Consider the following 19,550-nt stretch of genomic DNA (forward strand, 5'->3'; position numbering starts at 1 on the left):
CACACAATTACAATTAAGACAGTTTAACGCATATACTGAGGGTGGAAAAAGAATATAAATAGGTTAAACAAAATTCTGACAACCAAATTTAGAATTAGAATTAACCTTATCTATATTGTTTTTCCACCTAATATCCAGAATGTAAGTTTCCCAATTTGCACAATTACAGGATAGATAATGGACAGTATATTAAACAGTTGGCATTTTAACATGGTGCTTATCGTGAAATGCTCGCTAATCTTTTTCCCGCGGAGTATGTGGAATCCAAATGCAAGCAGCTAAAAGAGCAAACAGAAACCCCAGTGTGCCACCCACCTGGCTCATCAGAATGTATCCAGAATGTAAGTTGGAAAGACTTTTCCTTTCACATTCTTTCGATTTTGCAATGGAAAGAATGTACAGCAATGCTTGTCCTGATACTTAGGTCTTTTCTTGTAGGAAATCTTCCAAATTTTCTGGGGTTCCTTGTCTTTTCCCCATACAAAGAGAGTGTGGGACAGAGGATGATATCTGCAAGTTCCACTTGTTTTCAACTCTGCACTGCTGCTTGCACTTAAGTGCTTTGTTAAGCTCTGCACAGATCCACCAGAAACCTGTTGCTAGGCACAGTTGGATTTCAATTTCTCCCCCTTTTTGCTTCCAAAAGTAATATTGTCCAATGACACAGGTTGACAATGTGCAGCACTTGTTTCTCAAATTGCAAAACTCTTATCTTCTCTTTCAGTAAAAGCAGTTCAACCTCATTTACAGTTGGTTGTCCAAATGAAGTGAACTATGTGGTTTCCTACAACCGGTCTTCATGACGTGCGATCCCTCAGATAGATTTACTGCCATCATCCTCTTTCCTGGTAGTGATCTAGCAAGCCTGTTTGGTCTAGCATGGGAGAAAATAGACACCTGCTAGTCCAATGAGAAGAAGCTCTTGCCTTGAACAGGATGTAATTTGTTTTGTGGGGTAACAACCAGGAACGAGTCACATTGATATGACAGATATTGCGACTAAAACTTGGAGACAGACCTTGATGTGGTCTTATGCCTTGATGTGGTCCAAAGCTGTTCCATTCCTGGAGTCCATATGATTTCAATAAGGATAAAGTATCCACAAATCCTGAAACTTATGACTGTAGGTTCAAGGAGGTCAAGAACATGATCTAATATAAGTTCCACATTTCTCTTCACTTCAGAAGTCTGATGAAGGTTGGTTGGTAATAAATGAGCAGAACGAGAGCCTGGCTTCTAAAGTGCAGAATAAATGGATTTTCGTTACCAGTTCTATGGTGGCCAGGCTTGTTTATTGTGAAGGTTCAAAAAGTCATTTTGCACACTGAACTCAAAACAACATTTATAAAATCTTGTGATTTCAGCTAAATGAGCAGAAAGCCTCCAGGAGGGATGACTATCGAGGTGTTTGCTGATTTCAGTTTTACAACCCCCAAAGTGAGCAAGTGGTGGAGCCAGAAGCAATTTCATGTAAGGAGAAGAGGCACAACAGCAGAGGTGCTGTTAGTAGCAGTCAGTGTGGGGAAAAGCCGCAGGTTATTTCGAAGTCAGTGAGATAGAAGGTCCGAAATCAGAAGACTGTGGAGATGCCAAACAGGAATATATTCCCCAGGCTATTGAAGCTACAAGTTTAGAGAATCCATGTTAAATAATAGTGGTTGAGTTAGCAGCCCATATTAAGGGCAAGTAGGTAAGGTGGTTAAGAATGGTGCTGGAAAAGCACAGCAGTTCAGGCAGCATCCAAGGAGCAGTAAAATCGACGTTTCGGGCAAAAGCCCTTCATCCTTTTTTTTGTAGAGAGAGGAGGAAAAGGACTTTTGCCTGAAACGTCGATTTTACTGCTCCTTGGATGCTGCCTGAACTGCTGTGCTTTTCCAGCACCACTCTAATCTAGACTCTGGTTTCCAGCATCTGCAGTCATTGTTTTTAACCAAGGTGGTTAAGAACACCTACGGGATACTTGTCTTTATTAGCTGAGGCACAAAATACAACTGCAAGGAAGTTATGCTGGAACTGTATAAAACTCTGGTTAGGCCACAACTGGAGTATTAGTGTCCTCACCCCATTATAGGAAGGATGTGAAGACATGAGAGAGAGTGCAAAGAAGATTGGTCAGGATGATGCCTGGACCGGAGGGTCTAAACTTTGAAGAAAGATTGGATAGATAGATGTGGCTCCTCTGAGATTGAGAGAAGACCGAAGAAAAGTGTGTGAAATTATGAGGGACATAGACAGGGTGAATAGGAATACACTTTGTTTCATGTGTAGAGGGGTTAATTATCAGAGGCATAGATTTAACATAAGATGTGGAAGAGCAGAGTTGAAAAGAAACATTTTCTCCCAGAGGGTGTGGGTATATAGACTCTCCCTTTGAAAGGGTGGTTGAGTCAGAAACTCTCATAACACTTGGCAGTACTTAGATATTAACTTGTGTTGCCATAGCCACCAGAGGTAAGGGCCAAGAGATGGAAAGTGGGGTTGGTGTTGTTGGACGTTTATTGACCATTAGGCTGATTAATCTCTTTCTGTGCTGTAAATGGAATAAGCATACAATAGCCAAGGTCTTTTCCCTGGGGTGGAGTCGTCCCAAAGTAGAGGCCATAGGTTCAAGTGAGAGGGAAAAGATTTAAAAGGGAGCTAAGGGGCAACATTTTCATGTAGAGGGGGGTGCATGTATGGAATGAGCTGCAAGAGTAAGTGGTGGAGTTGGTACAATTACAACACTTAAAAAGCATCTGGATGATATATGAATAAGAAGGGTTTAGAGGAATATAGGCCAAGTACTGGCAAATGGGAGAAGATTTATTTTGGATATCTGGTCGACATGGACGAATTGGACAGAAGGGTCTGTTTCTGTCCTAAACATCTCTATGATTCTATAATTAAACAAAGATTGATGACAGGTCAGAAGATTAGACAGAATGTTGAAAACAGCAAAGAACTACTGAAGAGTTAATGAATGCGGAAATCAGACAGAAAGCTCTCCAGAAATGTAGAAATCGACAGTTAGAGTTCTACAGACTTTCTAAAAAAAAAACTATTAAACAGGTGAATGTTGGCTCAAGAGACAAGGTCTGGGAATTAGTAAGGAGATGGTAGATGATCTTCACCTTGCATCAGTTTTCAGTATAGATGACAAGTAGCATTCCAGAAATAATTGCAAATTTGGCAACTGAAGGAAGAGAGGAACTCAAGAAAATTCCTATCACTAGGAAAGTGGTTCTGAGGAATGTTTGGACCTGTAGGCTGACATGTCCTTCGGTCCTGATGGAATTCAGTGGCTAAAGAGATAGTTGGTGTATTGGTTTTAACTTTTGTTTTTCCAGAATTTCCTCGATTTGGGGAAATGTGGCTCAAAAATAGCACATATAACTTCTTCATTCAAAAAGGCAGAGAGATAGCAAACAGGAAATTACACAGGTTAGTTCAACCTAAGTTATAGGGAAGATGTTAGAAGCTGTTATTAAAGCCATAATGTGGAGGTGATGGTGTTGGACTGGGATGGACAAAGTTAAAAACCACACAACACCAGGTTATCTGATGAAAAAGCAACACTCTGAAAGCTAGTACTTCCAAATAAATGTGTTAGACTCTAACCTGGTGCTGTGTGATTTCTAACACTGTCATTAAAGATATTATTGCAGACCACATAGGAAGGTTCAAAGCAAGTTATGGGCACCACAGTGGCATAGTGGTTAGCACTGCTGCCTCACAGCGCCAGAGACCTGGGTTCAATTCCCACCTCAGGCAACTTGTCTGTGTGGAGTTAAAAATCACACAACACCAGGTTATAGTCCAACAAGTTTAACTGGAAGCACACTAGCTTTTGGAGCGTCACTCCTTCATCAGGTGGTAGTGGAGGGCTCAATCCTAACACACAGGATTTATAGCAAAAATTTACAGTGTGATGTAACTGAAATTATACATTGAAAAATTGATTGTCTGTTAAGCCTTTCATCTGTTAGAATACTATGATAGTTTCACTTCTTTCATGTGTAAATCACAAAACCTTTTTTTAAAACGTTGCATTCTCAGGTTAGCTGTTAACAATGGTGATAGCTAGACGATATGTTGAAGGTGTTAGCCCTCTGTGTTCTCTGCCTATGCCATGATGTTTAGATTGATTCTAATCTAAAAAGTGAGATAACGGAGGGTGTTGGCCCCCTGTGTTCTCTGTCTATGCCATGATATTTAGATTGATTCTAATCTAAATATCATGGCAGTTTTTGAGCAAAGTACAATGAACCCTGCAAGTACAAATTCACCTCACAAAGTATATGTGTGCATGTGGGTCTTTGTCTGTCTGCATGTGTGTTCTGTCTGGGTTGGGGGTTGTGAGTGTGAGAAAGTGGATGTGTGTGTGTGTAGTGAGTGAAGGAGTGACGCTCCGAAAGCTAGTGTGTTTGGCAATGTCGCGTAATTGTACTGATTTTTAACTTTGTACACTCCAGTCCAACACCAGCAACTCCAAATCATGTCTGTGTGGAGTTTGCACATTCTCCCCGTGACTGCGTGGGTTTCCTCTGGGTGCTCCGGTTTCCTCCCACAGTCCAAAAATGTGCAGGTTAGGTGAATTGGCCATGCTAAATTGCCCGTAGTGTTAGGTGAAGAATGGGTCTGGGTGGGTTGCTCTTTGCAGGGTCGGTGTGGACTTGTTAGGCCAAAGGGCCTGTTTCCACGCTGTAAGTAATCTAAATCTAATCAGGAAGAGTAAAAATGATCTGGTGAAAGGGAAATCATGTTTAAACATTATAGTGGATTTCTCTGTAGGAAGGAATTAACATATGCTGTAGATAAAGGGGATTTGGTGGATGTACTGTACATATATATCTACAAGGCATTTGAGAAGATGGCACAAAAAAAGTTATTACAGAAAATGATATCGTATATTGATGTGGATGGAAGATTGGCTGCCATAAAGGAAGCAGAGAACAGGAAGAACTAGGTCTTTTCAAGTTTTTTTTAAAAACTCATTCATGGAATGTGGGCATTTTTGGTTGGGCCATTATTAATTACCCATCCCTAGCTGCCTTTAAGTACTGGTGAGCTGCATTCCTGAAATGCTGCAGTCCATTTGGTGTTGGACACCTACAATTCCATTAGGGAGGAAATTCCAGGATTTTGACCCAGTGACCCTGAAGAAACAGTGACATCAATCCAAGTCAAGATGGTGAGAGGCTTGAAAGGCAGGTGGCGGTGTTTCAATATATTTGCTGCCCTTACCCTTCTAGACGATAGTGGACACGGATTTGGAAGGTAAATTTCTTCAATGCATCTTGTAGATAGTACACAATGCTGCTACTGAGCATTAATGGTGGAAAGAATGAACATTTGTTGATGTAGTTCCCATCAAGTAGACATTCTGTCCTGGATGATGTCACGATTGGCAAGGTATAACAAATGGTGCACCACAGGAACCAGTGTTTGGACCTTAAACCGTTTACAATTGTGAATGACACCAATGAAGGGACTGTAAGTATAGTTGCTCAAACTGCCTATGACACAAAGATAGGTCGGAAAGTGAGATGTGTGGAAGAAGTAAGGAAGTTACAAAATTCTACAGATAGGTTAAATAAGTGAGCAAACATCTGGTAAATGGGGTACGATAAGGAGAAAAAGGTAACATTGTCATTTTGGCAGGAAGAGGCAAAAAAGAAGCATACTACCTAAATGATGAAAGCTTGCAGAACTCTGGATTGCAGAGAGATCTGGGTGTTCTAGTGTATGAATCATAAACATTCCTTTACAGGTCCAGCAAGTAATTAGAAAAGATAATAGAGTTTTATTATTTAATGGTAAGAAGAATTGGTTACAAAAGTAGGGACGTTATGCTTCAGTTATAAAGGGCATTGGCGAGACTACATCAGGAGTAGTGTCCACAGTATTGGTCTCCTTATTTAAGGAAGGATGTAATTGTGATGGACATGGTTCAGATAAGTTTATGTGACTAAAACCTAAAATGGGTGTGTCATCTTGTGAGGAAAATTTGGACAGCTCAGTTTTTATCCACTGCAGGAGCAAATTACTGCAGATTCTGGAATCGGTACTGAAAACAACAAATGCTGGAGATCACAGCGGGTCAGGCAGCATCCATGGAGAGAGAGCAAGCTAACGTTTCAAATTGAGAAACTTCTTCATCAGAGCTGGAGTTTAGAAGTATAACAGAGATCGTAAATTAAACATATTAAGAGTCTGAGGGATCTTGACAGCATAGACATCAGCCACTGTTGGAACACTGTGTGCAGTTCTGGTCTTCCTGTTATTGGAAGGATGTTGTGAAACTTGAAAGGGTTCAGAAAAGATTTACAAGGATATTGGCGGGGTTGGAGGGTTTGAGCTGCAGGGAGAGGCTGAATCGGCTGGGGATGTTTTCACTGGAGCAATGCAGGCTGAAGGTTTATAAAATCATGAGGGGTACGGATAGGGTGAATAGACAAGGTATTTTCCCTGGGGTAAGGGAGTCCAAAATTAGAAGGCACAGGTTAAAGATGAGAAGAGAAACATTTAAAAGGGACCTAAGAGGCAACTTTTTCACTCATGTATTGAATGAGCTGCCAGATGAAGTGATACAATTACAAAATTTAATAGATATCTGGATGGGTTTATGAACAGGAAGGGTTTAGAGGAATATGTGCCAAATGCTGGCAAATGGGATTAGATGAATTTCGGATATCTGCTCAGCATGGGCGAGTTGGACTGAAGGGTCTGTTTCTGTGCTGTATGTCTGTATGACTATGATGTGGAAAAGACATTTCCACCTGTGGGAGAATCTAGAACAAGTTAACTGTTGAAAAATAAGTCGTCATCCATTTAAGATAGAGATAGAGAGAATTCTTTGTTGAATTCTGCTTCTACCACCTATTGAAGCGAAGAATCCTTGAATATTTTGAAGGCAGAGGATGAATTTATATTAATTTATTGAAATTATTAAGGATAGCTAGGAATGCAGAGTAATCAGCCATGATCTTATTGAATGATAGAAGAGTCTTGAGAGTCCAACTGGCCTAACCCTGTACTGAATTCCTACATTCATATGAAGTCATTGCTACTCCCCAGGGCACGCTTCAGCAATTCTAACATTCCGCTGAAGATCAGACAATTTGAATGCTGTAAAACCATAGGAACGTCTTTGAGTATCCTTAAACACAATGGCAGCAGTCGAAACGTGTAAGGCATCAAGCTGACTTTGCATGACTTCAGTCCTCTGGGTAGAAGTTGCTTGTACTGCAATGAAAGCTGAAAAAACTGGCCACAAGATGTTGTGCAAGTTGGCTCCAAAAGTGTGGCACTGGTGTTGGTGACCATTGTCATACTGGAAAGGATGGACTTCCAGCTTTGCACATAGCCCTGACCCATCCTGTTCCTCTTTGACATTAACTGTGGACTTCCTGGCAGACATCCAAATCACCATATACTGCTTCGTGATTCCTCAACTTGAAAAGAATGGTAGCCCTGAAGAGTTAACTTTAAATATTTACCCTCATCAATGCACTTGGAATAGCTTTATTTCTTTTAAGGTAACAGACCCTTTTAGTCAGGTGTTGGCTGTATTGGAAACAGCTGTATATGAAAGGAGTGGGTGGGGATTTTCCTGTGAAGAGCGAACAACAAAAAAAAACTGGACTTCAATCAATTTCATACCAGAATGCATGATGTCATACTAATGAATGTGTGGATTATTTTTAGAGCACTGTTTCTATCAGATTCTAGCTTCCATCTGCTGACTTATAAATTAAACCGATTAAAAGAATACAGGAGTGTTAACACAAATAAATAAGAGTCTAAAAACAATATGCTAACCAATGGATTATATACTGTACCGAGGCAACTAATCTTCTCAGTGTCACATTTTGCTTTGGTTTATTAAATTGGCTTACGGGTTCTGATGCAGAAGAAAGTGACCCATTGAAAGTTAAAGTAAGCTTACAGTTCGGAAAAATGCCATCTGGCCCATTGAGTCTGCACTGCCCCTCTAAACAGCACCCCACCCAGACAACCCTACATTTCCGATGGACAATCCACCTAATGTGCACATCCTTGGATACTATGGGTAATTTAGCATGGAAAATCCACCTAACTTGCACATCTTTAGACTGTGGGAGGAAACCGAGGCAACTGGCGAGACCTACATAGATGCAGGGACAAGGTGCAGGCTCCACATGGACACTCACCCCAAGCTGGAATCGAACCTGGGTCCCAGTGCTTGAGGCAGCAGTGCTAAACACTGAACCGCCATGTTACCAGACAAAATGGTATGGAATTGATTTACCATCTGCTGCCCTATGCCCTTGGTGAATTTATATCCAAGAGATATGGCATTATCGTAAACAGACCAGTTCATATGGTTAGTATTGAATTCTAGATCTCCCAATGCCCAAACCACATGAAGCCCTGCACCAACTCACCAATTTTAAATGAAAGGGACATTTCTCCCCTGAAAAAGAAAAGGGGGACAAGTGTCACAGACTCATCATCCTCTCTAAGTTCTCTTCCAAATCCCGTGCCAGCCAATTTGAATATTTATTGCTGTTCCAACATTGCCAATGGATCAGAATGCTGTAATTTCCACCAAACTATTCACAATGTTTTCACAGATTACAGGAGGAGCAAGGGAGGGCTGCAGATACTGGAAATCAGAGTCAAGAGTGTGTTTCTGGGAAAGCATAGCAGGTCAAGTAGCGTCTGAGGAGCTGGAGAATCGACATTTCAGGCATAAGCCTTTCACCATTCCTGATGAAGGGCTTATTCCCGAAATGTCGATTCTCCTGCTCCTTGGATGCTGCCTGACCTGCTGTGCTTTCCCAGAAACACACTCTCGACACATTACAGGAGCTCAAAACCCACCCTCAATCAGGGATGAACAACAAATAAACATAGCCTTGCCAGTGTTACCCACATGCAAAGAATTAATAAAAGAAAATTACAACACAATATTTTCTTTATCAATTGATGTGTGGCCAAATATCCTACAGGTGAAATCACAGTGAAACTAAGATTGTTTTAGTTAAGACGTAGATAAAAACAATGACTGCAGATGCTGGAAACCAGATTCTGGATCAGTGGTGCTGGAAGAGCACAGCAATTCAGGCAGCATCAGAGGACAGGCAAAATCGACGTTTCGGGAAGGGCTTTTGCCTGTCCTCGGATGCTGCCTGAATTGCTTAGTTAAGACGTACCTTTGTATGCATCTTTTGATTAGACACAGAATATAACTGGCTGTATAAAAACAATTCACACAGAAAAACTGGGACAGGTATCTGTCTCCCTATTTGGAGACTAACATGTTGATTATTCCATTAGAAATAGGAACTGGAGTAGGATATTTGGCCCCCTCAAGCATGCTTCAACAGGATCATTCTTGATCCGACATTCCTCCCGTCCACTTTCCTGCCCTTTCCCTGTAACTCTTGATTCCCCTAATAATCAAGACCCTCACGATCTCAGCCTTAAATATACACAAGGACTCTGCCCCCACAGCTCCCTGTGGCAACAACTTCCAAAGAATCACAGCACTCTGAGAAAAGAAATTCCTCCTGATTGTTTAGATTCCCTACAGTGTGGAAACAGGCCCTTCGGCTCAACAAGTCCACACCGACCCTCTGAAGAGTAACCCACCCAGACCCATTTCCATCCGACTAATGCACCTAACACTATGGGCAATTTAGCATGGCCAATTCACCGGACCGGCACATCTTTGGACTGTGGGAGGAAACCAGAGCACCCGGAGGAAACCCACACAGACATGGCGGGGAGGCTGGGGGGTGGGTGGGCATGGAGGAGATGTGCAAACTCCACACAGACAATTGCCTGAGGCTGGAATCGAACCGGGATCCTTGGCGCTGTAAGGCAGCAGTGCTAACCACTGGGCCACCGTGCCTGATCTCAGGCTTAAATTGGCACCCCTTTATTTTAAGACTGTGCCCTTTGGTCCCAGACTCTCCCATGAGGAGAAACATCTTCTCATCATTTAACTTGTTAAGCACTTTAAGAATCTACATCTATATTCTTTTAGAGGATTATAGATCAAATGCAGGCAAATGGGACGAGTTCAGTTTGGGACATCTGGTTGGCATAGACAAGTTGGACCAAAGGGTCTGTTTCTGTGCTGTGGGATTCCTTGACTTGGTCATCAATATATTCATACGAGATCACCTCTTTTTCTTCTGAGCTCCAGTGAGTAGAATCCCGACTTGTTTAGCCTTTGCTCAGCAAACAGTCCCTCCATACCAGGGATCATCCGCTGAACCTTCTCTGAACTGCCTCCAATTCAGCTTAAGGAAATTCCTTAAGAGTCCTTATGTGGGAAAATGAACACCATTTATCTCGTCTAACTCACTAATAGGCTTTTTGTTTCATCTAGTCTTAGTCACTGGTGAGCTTTCTATTTTTAGTTTCTCAGCACTGCTGAATTACTCTTTTAATGTATCACCATATTAAATTAGAATAGTCTCACACAGGACACTAACAACTGTATTTGCTTCCAAGAGAGAGTGTGGGTCACATGTGTTTAGTGAGCAAGCATTGGTCCCCCTTCCTTTACATGCAACACTCCCCCTCCTGGTCTTTGAAGTTTATTGCATGTATCTAATTTACTGCCAGAATACAATATGACACCATAATTGTAGGAACTGACCATGAAGGTTATTACATATTAAATAAATCATTTTTAAAAATGTGGTAGCTATGAATAAGCATTTTTTAAAAAACTTGCTCAGCATCTGGTCAGTTTATATCGAATTCAACAATAAAAGTCCAGCAGCATTACAGAACTGAAGGATACCCAGAATTTCTTCATCAATATCTCTTTTTTTGCCTGAAAGTTACATATTCCCATTTTGTAAAAAGCATGGCAATATTACAACAGGATTGCAAAACATAATTCTCAGGAATGCAGAACATTATATACAATAACCATCAGAACAAAGATTATACTGCAATATGTCAGACACTATGAGGATCTTAGAACCATGATGACAATTAATACTTCATATTAGTAAAAATCAAAAGCAGCGGAAACTTGACTTTTAGTAAGTAATTCGTGTGAGGAATCCTTGTAATCGTAACCAGCAACTCCATATTATTATCTTTCTGGAAAATGTCACTAATCTGCAACCAGTTATCTAAATATATTTGCTGGCAACAGCCAATTAGTATAATTACCCAAGCTATTACTGGAAACATTCTTCATGGTGTTCCTGAGAAGAGTGATATTGCCAGTGTTATGTACCAGATCAGACACCCCTCAAAATATTCAACCTAGACCCTAACTTCTTTTTATCTTAGAGGCAAATGTAAAGTGCCTGTTCCAGATGCAATGTCAAACTATTTGATGTTAAGCAAAACACAATTTATTTAAATACTGCGGTTAAAATTTGGAATAACTTAATTCTATTGGAAAACTCAACAGAACAATGGATACATTAACTATTACTAATTAACCATTCCAATATAGTAACAACCCATAAACACAAGGTAAAGTCAGACACAGATTCTCACATGCACTTCTCCAATCAAGAGAAAATTCAGAGAGAGCAGCAGCCATGAGAAATTCACTGAAGCCTCCAATTCTGTGGAGACCTCAATAGCTTCTGATGCTACTCAAAAAAACAAAACTAAGAAATCCTAATCTGTGAGAGCTGGCCACACTCAATCAGGCTGTTTAATAACACAACCCAAAGCCTCCCAAGCTGCTTACTCAAGTGGGCTTAACTAGTTAGTTAAAATAAACCAGGACAAAATAACCTCTTAAAGCTACAGCATCGTCAAACCAGATAATCTAAATATTTTCTGAACTATAAGCAGTTTCTACTATCAACATTATTAAACAATTTTTTTCTGGCCATTCCTGATTGGTATAAATATTCGAGGAGAAAGTGAGGTCTGCAGATGCTGGAGATCAAAGTTGAAACTTTATTGCTGGAACAGCACAGCAGGTCAGGCAGCATCCAGGGAACAGGAGATTCGACGTTTCGGGCACAGGCCCTTCTTCAGGAATGAGCAGAGAGTGTTCAGCAGGAGAAGATAAAAGGTAGGGAGGAGGGACTTGGAGGAGGGGCGTTGGAAATGTGATAGGTGGAAAGAGGTCAAGGTGAGGGTGATAGGTCGGAGTAGGATGGAGGCGGAGAGGTCAAGAAGAAGACTGCAGGTCAGGAAGGCACCGCTCATGCCTGTTGATACTTACCATCAGTGTAAATAAATTTACTGACTTAAAAATCATTCAACACCAGGTTTAACTGGAAGCACTAGCTTTCGGAGCACCATTCCTTCATCAGGTGGTAGTGGAGGACACAATTGTAAGACACAGAATTTATAGCAAATTTATATTTGTTATAAATTCTGTGTCTTACAATTGTGTCCTCCACAACCACCTGATGAAGGAGCGGCGCTCTGAAAGCTAGTGCTTCCAATTGAACCTGTTGGACTATAACCTGGTGTTGTGTGATTTTTAACTTTGTACACCCCAGTCCAACACCGGCATCTCCACATCATATTTATTGACAGTAGCTATTTGCCTAACTCTATCTTCTGGCAAAGCCCGAATAGCGCAGGTGTGTTGACTAGCATTTTCAGCTTCAGAAGTCACATGACATCAGGTTATAGTCCAACAGGTTTATTTGAAATGACAAACTATTGGAATGTTGCTCCTTTCTCAGCTGCCCACCCGAGTCCAACACTGGCACCTCCACATCACAGCATTTTCAGGTTAGTGGACATAACTCTGATAGCCACACTAGATAAATGGAAATTTATTTGCTCAATTACTTGGTTATCTGCGAACAATTCTAGGTTGTACAAATATCCTTTTGAAGAGCTTATGCTCGAAATGTTGATTCTCCTGCTCCTTGAATGCTGCCTGATTGGCTGTGCTTTTCCAGCATCACACTTTTCAACTCTGATCTCTAGCAACAGCAGTCCTCACTTTTTCCCAAATATCCTTATTACCATACGAGCTAATGTAGATAACTGGCAGTTATTGGTAAGTGTTAACATCTCTGATTAAAGATGTTTGCAAAGGTGTTTTCAGAAGTTCATCCTACATTTAAATTTTTTTATCTGTCAGGACTACCTTAACCACACAGGTAGCTGGAACTGTTGATGTTTCAAACTAACTTAAATCAACTGAGTAATTTCTATTTACCTCCAAAATACTTTGCAGTAAGATTTTGTTACTATAATTTGATAGCCGTTTTCTCATGAGATGATGGTTTTGTTGACTACATTTGATAACTCATGGTAGTTATTGAATTCTGCATGCTAGACAGAAAGTAATTCCATATTTTTCACTTTCCAGTCTAATTATACTGCATGAAGTTAGAACACAACGATCCACTATTGTCAGGTCTAATACTCTTCCAGTAGAATAATGAAAATGCAGCTCCCTCTCTGGCTTGCCCCTAAGCTATCCAGATTGAAAGATTCCAGTTTCGTCTCCTGGGGTGAGTTGAATTGGCAGATTTCAAGTAGCGAAGCATGAATTAGTCACATGCTGTGGAAAATGCATGTGCAGACTTACTGTAAGAACTGAGACAGGACCTGTTGTAATGTCCAAACAGTCAAAGAACTACAATAAAGAGATGCTGTGTAATCAATACCCCTGTAAGGTTTAGCATCTTCACTAAGAGAGAGCCAAAGTTTCAAAAATGCATTGCATAAAGCATTTAATACTGAATTTCAGAGTTCCTACACGTTTCAAAATAGAGGTAGTATTGATGTGACACTAACTTTATGCCTCAGTCAGTGTGTTACATTCTAGTAATATGCTGCAGTCAGCATCCTAACGTAGAACAGCATAACCTTATAATATAGCCACACGCTTTTTGGCTGTACATTAGTTTTCCTTCAGATAAACAGACTGATTTGTGTACCTTTTAGCAACATATGCCAGCATGTGGATATTTATGTTCAGCAGACATTTTACAAGTCTGATGACTCCTGCTTCCCTCGACTCCCGGCCTCAGCACAGACACGACGAGAGATTCACCCAGCCCAAAGTGGCAATGGCCCCACCATGGTCTCCTGGTCTCGAGGTGACTCCAGACCGATCTCCCGGCCTCAGGACAGACACGACTAGGGGTCATCTCGGCCTGGTGTGGTAGTCTCCCGCAGCGTCCTCTGGGACCGGCATGGTAGTCTCCAGCAGTATGTGGCAGTCTCTCGGCCTGGCAATGGCCTCAGCATGGTCGCGAGGTGATTCCAGAGTGATCTCCCGGCCTCATGAACCTTGAGAGGAAGCTCGGAGAGGTATGGAACCAATGCGCGGTGGGACTGGAGGCTGGGGGCTAGCATGGAGTGCGTTAGAAGACCACTGCTTTGAAGTTTATTTCCGCAATACTGGACTCTTTATTTCTCTATTTTCTAAGGTGTTATAATTGAAGCAGCTGCACCGGAGTAGCTTTGTACCTGAGATGGCGCTGTAACTGGAGACTCAGAAACCTTTCACTGTACTCATTTGAGTACATGTGACAATAAAACAAATTCTAAGAAAATTTCCGACAAGGTTGAACAGAATCTGAAAGCCAAGTATCAGGATTAAATTCTGGAATGTAATCTTCAAGGAAGAATGTGGGTAATTGGAATTGAAACGCCCATCAGCCATGATTAAATGACGGAATGGACTTCCTGGGCTGAATGGCCTTGCTTCCACTCCTATGTTTTATGGTCTTAGGTTCAGGTGGAGTCAGTTTAGTATAAAAATCAGGGAAATAAAACTGGTATCCTGAGGCACATTAATGTGGATGCTGGAAATTCAAAATAAGCAAAGAAAATGATTAAAATCCATAGCAGGTCTGACACTATCTGTGAAACAAAATTCATTAAAGTTCTTTCCTCACCGATGCTACTATTTCCACTGTGGTATTTTCCCGCATTTGCTGTCTTAATCTAAAACAGAGAAGTGCTTTAAACAGTTGTTGGAAAAGCATCGGTTATTCTTGACATAAATCATTTGTTACACTTATCCTCCCCACTGTTAGCAACAAGGTCACATTGTAACACTATAGCGCTGAGCTGCTCATTCATTACTTTAAAAGCTGTATATGGTACTAACCGCTTCTTCATGCTCCTTCCAGCAGTCATAGTCAGTTGCCATGGCAATACTGGAATAGCAGATGCCTGCTTCTTTAGCCAGTACCACCTCAGGGACAGTAGTCATGTTGACGACATCACCGCCCCACTGATGAAACATCAGACTTTCTGCTCGTGAGGAGAAACGGGGACCTTCAATTGTAACCATGGTCCCCTTCTCATGGTGTCGAATCCCCAGTTTCTTTACAACATCCAGCAGCACCTTAAATTCAAATTGATGAAATCAATTCAATGGTTAGGGATTATTATTCATCAACAATACTGATAACAGGACAATACCGAAAAGCTAAAGCAAGCTCAATGCAAAGGCCCAAATAAAACCACCAGCTATAAGTACAAAAACATGCTTATGAGCAAACACAGTTCTTTTTTTAAAGCAGGTTACTGTGTCAACCACGATGCATGCAGGAGAGTGGAGCTAAACTGCAGTAGATCCGGGATCTGCTATTTTGTTAGAGAAACACCCTGCAGCAAGGACTAGATCTCGATCGCTGTGGTGACAAATGTAGCTGTTCTACTTTCCCCACAATATTTTGAACACTGACTTTCTATCCAGATCATACTGCAACAGATAAATGCCAGCTCAGTTCCACTGTAACACACCCAGGTGACAGGTCTATTGCTTAAAGCAAGATCTCCAATTTGTGTTAATGGGCACTTAAGGGAGATTAAATCTCCTCGCATTTTTATGATAAAGTGTGAGGAGTTCTCCGCTTATTCTGACCAACTTTCATCCCTCACGCAACACCACACTCTTACATGCAGGTGTTCACCATATGCACTGCATAAATGCAAATTATTTACTTTTACTTTTACTTGGGCGGCACGGTGGCTAGCACTGCTGCCTCACAGCGCCAAAGACCCGGGTTCAATTCCCGCCTCAGGCAACCGTCTGTATGGAGTTTGCACATTCTCCCAGTGTCTGTGTGGATTTCCTCCAGGTGCTCTGGTTTCCTCCCACAGTCCAAAAATGTGCAGGTGAGGTGAATTGACCATGCTAAATTGCCCATAGTGTAGGGTAAATGTAGGGGAATGGGTCTGGGTGGGTTGCTCTTCGGAGGGTCGATGTGGACTTGTTGGGCCGAAGGGTCTGTTTCCACACTGTAAGTAATCTAATCTAAAACATATGATGTTGAAGCTCCTCTATCTGTGCCTATGAATGGATTTATGGCTAACCCCTCAGTCAGTGAATGAAAACAATAGCAAAAAGTGCTGATGAGTGGCCTTGTAACATTTCCTATTTGAACCTTCAGTTTCAAATATTTTTACTGTCACAAATTACTGGAAGTATGCGCTAGTGATCGGATGACAAGGGGGATGGGCACCAGTAAGCTTACTGAACTGCAAGACCAAAAGTCAATATTCTTAGCCAAGGAGATGTAAAGACCCAGAAAAAATAAAACCAAGAAATAACAAAGAAATAAGAAGTTGTGTCAAAAATGGAAGTTTGGATGAAGAGAGGAAAGATACGAGGAAAAAAGATTTTCTTTTATGTGTCGATGTTAAAAAACCTCTAACAATTTATTATATGCAGTAGTAGGACTGAGAAATAAGAAATAAGGTACAAGTTTTCCATTTCTGGTCAGAGAGACTGCACTACATTTCAAGAACATACATCTCATCATTAAGAAAGTCTTTACGGTTCTGCAGCAGATGTAATGGCCTAATGTTTTGCAGTAGATTTAATCACTGATTGAATTCAGTTAACCACAGATACAAAGGGAGATGTGCAAACAGGGGAGAGGGGCATTGCTGAAGATCACAAATTGCCGGCGATCTCATTGAATCGTGTAAAACAAACTTGAAGATAACTAACACTCACTCCCTCCCATCCCCATAGCCCCTCACTGTCCCTAACATTTCTCCGTTAAACTTTACACTGCCCACTCTGGAAGCAAGTCTATGGCATCAAGGTATGTTGGGAGTATACGCTGTGAGGATGAATGTAGAAGTGGGAGAGAGCAGGGAGGAAGCTGCAAAGGGAATGGGGAAATAGTCAGTGAGTTGAAGCCACAAAGCAAAAGCGGGGAAATTGTAAGGAGGAAAGGGTGGGGGGGATGGTGAGGGGAGAGGAAGGAAAAAAAAAGGAGGGGAAGATGGAAAGGGGAGGGAGGGAGGAGTAGGAAGTGAGGGAGCAAGCAGTGGGGAGGAACAAAGGATGGGAGGAGCTGGGAGGGAGGGACCTAGTAAGAGACAGGAAAAGGAATGAGAAGGGGATTGAGGGATTGGAGGTGAGAGATGGTGGAATCAGGAGCGGTATTTAAATTTGGTTGCATTATCTGTGGCTCAAGTCAGCAAGATACCCAGTTAGTCCTACAGCATAATGTGTCACTTACCTCTCTGGATTTCCTGCAGAATGGATCAGCCATTGAAATGTGACAGACTCCGACTGGACTGGCTGAACACCCATCGTAGAACGTCTGATGCCTTTTTGTTGTTCTGTGATTTAATGAACCAAAATTATGTAACACATATGGAATTATAGAGCACTTGTGTGACTGATCATTGAAATGATGTAATAAAATCTTCCCAGGAAAACATCTTGTGAATATGTCCACTTCCATTTGTGCCTCATCTTGGCCATAATAAATTATAGCTGAAAACGTGTTGCTGGAAAAGCGCAGCAAGTCAGGCAGCAACCAAGGAACAGGAGAATCGACGATTCGGGCATAAGCCCTTCTTCAGGAATCAGAAACAGGTGAATCGACGTTTCGGGCAAAAGCCCTTCTTCGGGCTTATGCCCGAAACATCGATTCGCCTGTTCCTTGGATGCTGCCTGACCTGCTGCGCTTTTCCAGCAACACATTTTCAGCTCTGGTCTCCAGCATCTGCAGACCTCACTTTCTCCATAATAAATTATATCAAAGGAAATCAGAATATCTTCATTATGGATTATCTACACTCCAGTGGCATCCTACAAATTGTGGCCAATTGCTCCAATGTCATTAGTGTAGTCATTTGAAAGAGTGATTAAGTAAATGCCTTCCTGCATTTCCTGATCAATAACATCCCATTACAAACATTGAAAGGAAGCAAAGAGATCTGCTGTCATAGAGTCATAGAGATGTACAGCATGGAAACTGACCCTTCAGTCCAACCTGTCCATGCCAACCAGATATCCCAACCCAATCTAGTCCCACCTGCCAGCACCCGGCCCATATCCCTCCAAACCATTCCTATTCATATACCCATCCAAATGCCTCTTAAATGTTGCAATTGTACCAGCCTCCACCACTTCCGCTGGCAGCTCATTCCATACACGTACCATCCTCTGTATGAAAAGGTTGCCCTTTAGGTCTCTTTTAGATCTTTCCCCTCTCACCCTAAACCTATGCCCGCTAGTTCTGGACTCCCCGACCCCAGGGAAAAGACTTTGTCTATTTATCCTATCCATGCCCTTCATTATTTTGTAAACCTCTATAAGGTCATCCCTCAGCCTCCGACGCTCCAGGGAAAACAGCCCCAGCCTGTTCAGCCTCTCCCTGTAGCTCAAATCCTCCAACCCTGGCAACATCCTTGTAAATTTATTCCTGAACCTTTTCAAGTTTCACAACATCTTTCTGATAGGAAGGAGACCAGAATTGCACGCAATATTCCAACAGTGGCCTAACCAAAATCCTGTACAGCAGCAACATGACCTCCCAACTACTGTACTCAATACTCTGACCAATAAAGGAAAGCATATCGAAAGCCTTCTTCACTATCCTATCTACCTGCAATTCCACTTTCAAGGAGCTATGAACCTACACTCCAAGGTCTCTTTGTTCAGCAACACTCCCTAGGACCTTACCATTAAGTGTATAAATCCTGCTAAGATTTGCTTTCCCAAAATGCAGCACCTCGCATTTATTTGAATTAAACTCCATCTTCCACTTCTCAGCCCATTGGCCCATCTGGTCAAGCTCCTGTTGTAACCTGAGGTAACCCTCTTCGCTGTCCACTACACCTCCAATTTTGGTGTCATCTGCAAACTTACTAACTGTACCTCTTATGCTTGCCTCTTATGTCAATGACAAAAAGTACAGGACTCAGCACTGATCCTTGTGGCACTCCACTGGTCACAGGCCTCCAGTTTGAAAAACAACCCTCCACCACCACCCTCTGTCTTCTACCTTTAACCCAGTTCAGTATCCAAATGGCTAGTTCTCCCTGTATTCCATGAGATCTAACCTTGCTAATCAGTCTCCCATGGGGAACCTTGTGGAACGCCTTACTGAAGTCCATATAGATCACATCTACTACTCTGTCCTCATCAATCTTCTTTGTTACTTCTTCAAAAAACTCAATCAAGTTTGTGAGACATGATTTCCCATGCACAAAGCCATGTTGACTATCCCTAATCAGTCCTTGCCTTTCCAAATACATGTACATCCTGTCCCTCAGGATTCCCTCCAACAACTTGCCCACCACCGAGGTCAGGCTCACTGGTCTATAGTTCCCTGGCTTGTCCTTACCACCCTTCTTAA

At 41.8% G+C, this 19,550-nt stretch overlaps 1 protein-coding gene across 4 annotated transcripts in view; it reads right to left on the reverse strand.

Moving 5' to 3' along the window:
• LOC122564254 (methylthioadenosine phosphorylase) overlaps positions 1-19,550 on the reverse strand; it is a 198,486-nt gene that overhangs the window by 46,012 nt on the left and 132,924 nt on the right. For 2 of the 4 annotated variants that reach the window (XM_043718939.1, XM_043718941.1), the window contains exons 5-6: positions 17,421-17,523; positions 15,047-15,286 (exon numbers count right to left, since the gene is read on the reverse strand). In XM_043718939.1, coding sequence (XP_043574874.1) covers positions 15,047-15,286; positions 17,421-17,523 — 343 coding nt within the window. Of the gene's footprint in view, positions 1-14,660; positions 14,739-14,831; positions 14,881-15,046; positions 15,287-17,420; positions 17,524-19,550 lie in introns of those variants that run through there. The other 2 variants (XM_043718947.1, XM_043718953.1) reach the window with 2 other exon arrangements.

Source organism: Chiloscyllium plagiosum, chromosome 2 (assembly GCF_004010195.1).
Source record: "Chiloscyllium plagiosum isolate BGI_BamShark_2017 chromosome 2, ASM401019v2, whole genome shotgun sequence".
In the NCBI taxonomy this organism is placed as follows: domain Eukaryota; kingdom Metazoa; phylum Chordata; class Chondrichthyes; order Orectolobiformes; family Hemiscylliidae; genus Chiloscyllium; species Chiloscyllium plagiosum.